This window comes from Vespa crabro, chromosome 7 (assembly GCF_910589235.1).
Source record: "Vespa crabro chromosome 7, iyVesCrab1.2, whole genome shotgun sequence".
NCBI classification, from domain to species: domain Eukaryota; kingdom Metazoa; phylum Arthropoda; class Insecta; order Hymenoptera; family Vespidae; genus Vespa; species Vespa crabro.
The window spans coordinates 948,473-956,341 of record NC_060961.1 but is presented as its reverse complement, the minus strand read 5'-3'; the positions used below and the strand labels follow the sequence as shown (position 1 = coordinate 956,341).

The following is a 7,869-nucleotide window of genomic DNA, read 5'->3' as shown; positions in this document are numbered from 1 at the left end:
ATAATAATCAAATAAAATACAAAAATTGATAGTAATTTGAAACGAAGTCTCTTTTTTTTTCAGAAAAATTAAAATTTTCTAATTCTTTTTATTGGATGCATTTAAAAAGAATAATTTTTATTACACTCGAGGAAGATGTACTATGATTGGTTACTTATATTGTACCTAATAGTAATCGTGACCATTGTAAATCAGACTTCTTCAAGTGAAGTTTAAAGTTAAACAAATCTTGATGGAAATGAACCTTTTGATCTGTTTCATTACATTCAGAATAGAAAATTTGTAATGGTTGATAATAGTTGCATGGTTGCAGAAAGTCACAGCTCTGAGAATTATCGAAAAAATAATATAAAAATAGTTCGAAATGAATCCTTTAATATATACGAAAACTTTAATGATTTCACATGGGAGAATAATTAAAAGTATGTATTATCATAATTTCTTACTTTTATAACGAATTAAAGGAATAGTTTATAAAAACAACTTGTGTATATATATATATATATATATGTATGGATTAGTGTGCATATGTAGTAGTTTACTCGAAAAAATAATCTATAGCATTTATATAACAATGAATAAATACAATGTATATGATATACAATATAGATTTTTTTTTTTTTTTTTTTTTTTTTAATATGCTGTCTTCGTAATTATTTATCTTTCTATTTAATGTTAATATGTATATCATAGGTTATGTTTTTATACGTCATTCTATTCTTTATTCATAAAACTATATATTTATATAAAATGTTTATTTGGATCTAACTGTATTTGCCAAAACATATATATAAATTATAACGTCAAGTTCTTGTGTATAATGACAACCGAGAAATAATTAATAAGGCAAATTTTTATTTTTTTTTTTTTACTTTCTTTAATTCAATAAACATTCTTATTGTTAACAAATTTTATCATCGTCTTTCAGAACATTGGTATTTAAAATCATGGTACGGTAATAATCATACAAATTGTATCCCAAGTCTCATTTATATAAATGTAAAGAGACCAGCGTACAATCAGATTTTAATAGAATCTGCTCTATTGGATGCTCATCCAAAAAATATGATATATTTACAAACTAGATCATTTTCCGGATCTACAATTTTGCATGGTCAGGAACCATCTTCTAAAATTGAAGAAACTGTGAACAGTATTAAAGAACAAAAGGAACAAAAAGAGAAATTAATTGAACACAAACCTCAAAGTGTTATTTTATCAGCTGAAAAAGCTGTAGTCGAGAAGAAACCTACAATATTGCAAAGAGTTAAGGCAGAAATAATGCATTATTATCATGGTTTTCGATTACTAGGATTGGATATAAAAATTTCTTTAAAATTGATCTGGAGAATCTTGCAGGGTAAAGATTTAAGTAGAAGAGAACACAGATTGGTATGTATCTAAAATTGTTTTAATTATAATTAAAGATAATCTATTTATTGTATCATGTTTAATAATATAAATAAATTAAATGTATAAGAAGTATACTGGAAATTTGCCAAATACTATCTTGATGTCCCAATTTGAAAATAAGTTTGTCAAATTATCTCATATCGTTGAACTTCTTATATATTTAATATTTATTAGTTACCAATATTATTGGTATTGATTTGTATTATTTAATTATTATTAGCTCATTAAAACAACAGGAGATATGTTTAGATTAATACCTTTTTCCGTATTCATCATTGTACCATTTATGGAATTCTTACTTCCTGTCGCAATTAAATTATTTCCTGGCCTGTTGCCATCTACTTTTCAAACTGCCACTGAAAAAGAAGATAAATTAAAACAAGCTTTAAAGGTAAGAATACATTTATATAATCTGAGTAAAACTATAAAACTTATTTATTAATTATATTACTAATTATTTTTTATAAGTACATCAATTATTTTATTAATTAATTAATTTGAATAAGTGTTTGTTTTAGGTTAAAATTGAAATGGCGAAATTTTTACAAAAAACATTGGACGATATGTCATTACAATCATCAGATCATAAATCACAAAGAGCGAAAGAGTTCGCTGAATTTTTTTACAAAATTCGTACGACCAGTTCTGGGACGACTAACGATGAAATTATGAAATTCAGTAAACTTTTTGAGGATGAGATCACTTTAGATTCCTTATCCCGACCACAATTGATTGCTTTATGTAGAGTATTGGATGTACAAACACTTGGTACTACAAACTTTTTACGTTTTTTGCTTAGAATGCGATTGAGAAGTCTTTCTGCTGATGATAAAGTATGTTTCTTGTTAATTCTAATTAACTTTAATTAAACTTATTATAAACAAAATTTTACTTTTTTTTTGTTTTCTTTCTTTTTCTTTTTTCTTTTCTTTTTTTTTTTTTTTTTTTTTTTTTTTTTATTATTATTTTTAATAGTTAATTCATAAAGAAGGTGTAGACAGCTTAACAAGGAGCGAATTACAACAAGCCTGTAGAGCACGTGCAATGCGAGCATATGGATTGCCAGATAATAAGCTAAAGGAACAGCTATTACAGTGGTTAGATTTGAGTTTAATTAAAAAAGTTCCACCGTCGTTATTGCTTTTATCTCGAGCACTTATGGTACCTGACACCATTCCTATGTCAGATAAATTAAAAGCAACTATATCGGCATTGCCTGAAACTGTGGTTGCACGTACTAAATGTGCTATTGGAGAAAAAGAAGGAAAACTGGATCATAGAGCAAATATTGAAATTATCAAAATGGAAGAACGTAAAATTGAAGAGGAAAGACAAGAACAAAAAGAAACAGAAAAGAAAGAGACGGAACCAAAACCCATTACTTTTACAGACGATTTTAAAAAAGATGAAATTACAACAACTGATGTAAAAGTTATTGAACAAGCTCTCGATACATTAGAAAAAGTTTGTATCTTAAATAACAATAGATTTTATTTTTTATTATTTTATATATACGATATAAAAATTATTATCATATTTTAGGATAAAAAGAAAATGTCTGTAGAAAAAGAAGAATTGAAGGAGCTTAAGGAAGAAATGGCAGAGTATCAAGAAGATGTTAAAGAATTATATCAAATTAAAGCAGAAGCAAAGGGTGAAGTAGATATTGATAATATAAAAATATCCAAAGGAGCCAACAGATTATACAATAAAGTTAATAAGATGATTAAAAAGATGGATGCAGTTTTATTGGAATTAGAACAATCAGAGAAACAAGTTAAAAAGAAAATACAAGCTTTAAATTCAGAAGAAAAAAGTGATGCTGAAGCTGTTGAAGAACTAGTAAGAATAGATGAATTAATTGCAGCTATAAAAAATATACAGAGTGTACCAGATGAACATAGATTGAAAATAATAGCAGAAATACTAGGGAAAATTGATGACGACAGAGATGGTGTTATTAAAATTGAAGATGTATTAAAGGTACAATTTAATTTAATTAAAAATTTAAGAATATATTATAATGAAAATATTATATTTCTTATATATTAAGAATATATTAGAAAAATATTTCAATCTTATTCTTTTTGTAGGTTATAGAACTTATAGGAAAAGAAGACGTAAAATTAAATAAAAAACAATTAGATGAACTAATTGACATAATGGATAAGGAAGAAATTTTAGAAGCAGAGGAGCAAGTTAAGAAAACTTCTCAAAAGGAAAGTACAGCAACGCAAGAAGTGCCTGATTCATCAGTTTCAATTACACCAACTAAAAAAGAAGAAAAATTAGGAAAAGAAGAATTAAAAGATGATATTTATGAGCCTAAAAAAAAATTTAAAATTTCATCCATTGATGAGAGTAGTACAGAAAAATCAGCAGAAATTTTAACAAGTAATTCAAAATCCAATGTCAGAAATTCATCATTAACACCAAGTATTCCTCCTACAACAAAAAAAACGGAAGGTTCTAAGCAACTATGATCGTCGCACAATAAAACATAAATTAATATATTTTATTTTCAAAGTAATTTTTCTACTTTGCTCAGAAGAAAATACGTACAATATAGAAATAATTATTACTAAGAAACCCAATTTATGGTGTTTTCATATTATAATTTCTTGCAAAAATTGATTATTTAGGGAAAGCCTAAAATATAAAAAACTTGTGAAAATGATCTGTACATAGTACATAAAGATGCTTACATCTAAATACTATATTGTATACATTTGTATATTATATGCACATAGCTCCAGTGATAAGTTAATACAAGATAGATTATCTTTGAAATAATTTTTATTTATGAATGAAAAAGCTTAAGTCTTTTCTTTAAGACTGCGATGCATTTAACAGCATCTGTTGTAATTCTTTATTCTGTAAATGGTGGACTTATCTGTGCTGGTCACAAGTGACACACATGTTAATATTGGATATATAAAATCTTGTCTCTAAAAATAATATCATTTTATTATATCACGTACTTACATAAAAAAGAATCATTCCATTTGTCTGAATAATGAATGCTGTTTTTGTCATTTTACATTAAACAAGATTTACATCATGATCCAAGTTTTTTGCTATATTATTGATATTAGCTGCTTCTGGTTAATTATATGTATATATATATATATATATATTTTTTTTTTTTTTTTTTTTTTTTAATTATATATATATATGATTAAAACAGTATTTCAAACAAATGAGATACATAAATTATTTCATGACTGTAAAATGAAGCAGAACATATATACTTATAAAATATATGTACTATTGTTATATAAAAAATGTTACATATAAAAATACAGTACACATATTTTTCTTACCTAAAAAAACTTATGCTAAAGGATAATATAGCAGTTAAATATATTACTGCATATGAAAGTATGATAACAGCATCAAAAATAATTAAAAACAATTCTGAAATTATCAACAAAATTACACATTGTTAAAAAGAAGTATTACATAAAAAAATGACATTTTAAAAATAACCTAGCTTTGTAAAAAATACTTCCAATCAATTTTTTTTAAACAAAATAATCGCATATCTTTATATGCAATTAAAAGATACTACCTTATTGAAATAAAATTTATATAATTTTTTATTAAAGAATTAATTCTGTTCCAACTGAATAATTGATTATAATTGGTGACAATATTTTATTATCAGTTAACAACGTTTGCATGTAAAAAATAAGTACTGAAATTTGTTATTATTTATTTTTATAAATGAATACAGAATATTATTTAATTGAATCATTTTCTGGCTCAATGTCACTTTCGGAATTTTCTCCACTACCTATAAACATTTCTTCATTCATAGATAGTAACTTAGGAGGCATATTTAATCCAAATTGTATAACAGGATTTTGAAATTTTGTCGATGACAATAGTCTAAAATCATTACTATCTTCGTTATCTTCAATCGTTGATTCATTGTTGTCATTTGCATATTTAAAATTTTCTACGATATTATTTACATTTGACGTTTGTTTATGAAATATTTCAGTATTCGATGTATTTGTCGATTTTATAGGAAAAATTTCACTATCGTCGTAATTAATAGAATCATTATTACGTAACGATTTAGAATTATTAAACAAAGAAGGCATTGGAGGTGGTATAGGTATTGAAGATTTTGGGTTATTACTCCCCAAATCATTTGCACTGTTTATTACGTTTTTGTACATACGTTGAAGTGCTTTAAATTCTCTTTCTGACATAGTTTTATGCTTATCAATCAAAGCTTCTTTTAATTCACTCATAAAATTCTTTGCCAACAATTTATCTAACTTATATTCTTGTAATAAAATCTCTTGATCTTCTTCATACAAAGGTTTCAGATATTCTTCTTTAATATATTCTTCAAATACCTCATCAAGTATTTCTGGTTCTGTATCAATTATTACTGGCAAGTTTTCATTTACATTTTGTATTCTAATATCTTGTTTTGTATAACTTGTTTTAGAATTTTTATATTTTATTTTTGTTATTAATAAACTACTAAATTCAGCAAAATTTCTAGCTACGTCTATTTGCTTATACACTTCATCCATTTTTTCCATCATTTTTTCTAACATCTCATTATTGGTTGAAGTATCATCAGTACAGGTATCAATATCATTAATCATTGATATTATACGATCATATGCCTGTTGAATCTTATTAGATGTCAAATTCAAATGTAAATAAAGGTCTTGCCATTTCGATGTAACTGTACCCCTAGAAATAAAAATGATTTATTAATATGACATTAAATTTGATATTAGATTCAACATGAAAATTTATTTTAAACAATAACTTACTTAAAATTATATTGAACTGGTTCCACTTTACAATTATAATAAGAATTGATACACAGAGACAATTTATTCTTGTATTTTATCAATTGTTTATTCAATTTATAAGTAATATAAAATAGGTTTGCCTTGGAAATTTTATCACAAGTTAAAGACCATGTTTTAATATCATATGCAATAGCGAGTAAATATAATAGTTCTGATTGCATAAGAACATAAGTATAATATAATTGCTGTTCAAGAATATAAAATGTATAATTAATACAAAAAGATATAGAATTTAAAGCCTTTTTATAATCACCTTCAATGTTTCATAATTAATTTCTCCACGTATTTTAAATGCATTATCTTCAAATGTTGTTATTATAAATTGATTTAAAATATGTTTAGGATATTGTGCTGTCATAATAGAAATAATATGATGATAAATTTGACAAAGATCTTCCATAGATTTAATTAAATTTTCCATTATTGGTTGTAGGTATATTAATCTTTCTCCCATAAGATCACTAATCGGATAAGAATGAATCTAATTATGATTTAAATATATATAATTAAATTAAAAAATATTATTTATTAAATATACTTACTGAAATGGTTGGTTTGTTTTCTTAGAATTAATTTTTATCTTGTAATTATGTTTCAAAATTTTTAATCCTTTATTACATAAATCATAAAATTCATTTTGTAATAATACTAATCGTTTTAATTCTTTACATGCCTGTAAATCTTTGTAGTTTCTATAACCAGTGAAATATAATATACAGAATGTTATTATAACATTTGAAACTTTTTTGTCTTTACAGAACATTAAGTACGTAAAAGAAGATATTATTGTACCATTAACAAGTAAATTCCTTAACATTTTTCTGTAATAAATATATAAAAGTCTCTATCAACATAATGAAGCAATATATATGTAAGCATATTTATAATAGAAAGTAAAACCATACTTCCATGGTGTAGAAGGAAAATATTTCTGTGTATAACTATTAATTGCACATGCATGATCGTCTAAAAGTGTTTTGGCACTTAAAATAATGTGCAATTGTTCTTTGGATATACTACTGTCCTGTTATGAAATAATTTTATGAAACTTATATTGATTTTTATATATCAATAAATAAATATACCTGTGTTATCCAAGATTTTAAATCCAATATATATTTATAGATGTTTCTACCTATATCATTGATAATATTAGCATTCTAAAAAAAGATATTTAAAATATTTTATTTATGTTGAAAGTATAAAAACAAGTCAAAATACATAACATCAAAATGAAATACCATATAGATAGATTTCTTTTGTGACGTCAGTTGAGGTTTAGGAACTGTTGCAGTTTCAAAATCTGCATATCCCAGTGCAGATAAATGTTCATACAATTCACTACCCTAAAAATTATAAAACATAATGATAATAATCATTTAAATGTGAACACAGAAAATCATTTCTCTTCTTATTAAATACCTCAAATATAACTTCTTCATCTTCTTCAATATCGTTGTATTGACTTAACATAGTCGTGTTTTTTGATAATTATTAAATATTTACAATTAAGAATGTTTCACATTAAATATTAATGTTTTTTATGAATCATAGAAATATATTAAATTTTCACAATAAATATTAAATATAAAAAATTGCTTAAATATACAAA

General features: G+C 24.3%; 2 protein-coding genes across 2 annotated transcripts; one reads left to right on the top strand and one right to left on the bottom strand.

Annotated features, from left to right (window-relative positions):
* The first annotated feature begins 258 nt into the window (after positions 1–258).
* Positions 259–4,368, top strand: LOC124425464 (mitochondrial proton/calcium exchanger protein). The gene is made up of 7 exons (XM_046965818.1): positions 259–422; positions 929–1,392; positions 1,634–1,804; positions 1,932–2,246; positions 2,389–2,877; positions 2,956–3,396; positions 3,507–4,368. Exons 1-7 carry the CDS (start codon positions 365–367, stop codon positions 3,894–3,896), a joined length of 2,328 nt encoding a protein of 775 aa, XP_046821774.1. The 5' UTR covers positions 259–364; the 3' UTR covers positions 3,897–4,368.
* Positions 4,369–5,108: 740 nt separating this feature from the next.
* Positions 5,109–7,860, bottom strand: LOC124425465. The gene is made up of 8 exons (XM_046965819.1): positions 7,680–7,860; positions 7,499–7,603; positions 7,343–7,417; positions 7,163–7,281; positions 6,800–7,078; positions 6,511–6,718; positions 6,216–6,442; positions 5,109–6,132 (listed from the first exon to the last, which is right to left on the bottom strand). The coding sequence occupies exons 1-8, from the start codon at positions 7,728–7,730 to the stop codon at positions 5,154–5,156; spliced, it is 2,043 nt and encodes a 680-aa protein (XP_046821775.1). The 5' UTR covers positions 7,731–7,860; the 3' UTR covers positions 5,109–5,153.
* Between the last annotated feature and the right edge of the window lie 9 nt (positions 7,861–7,869).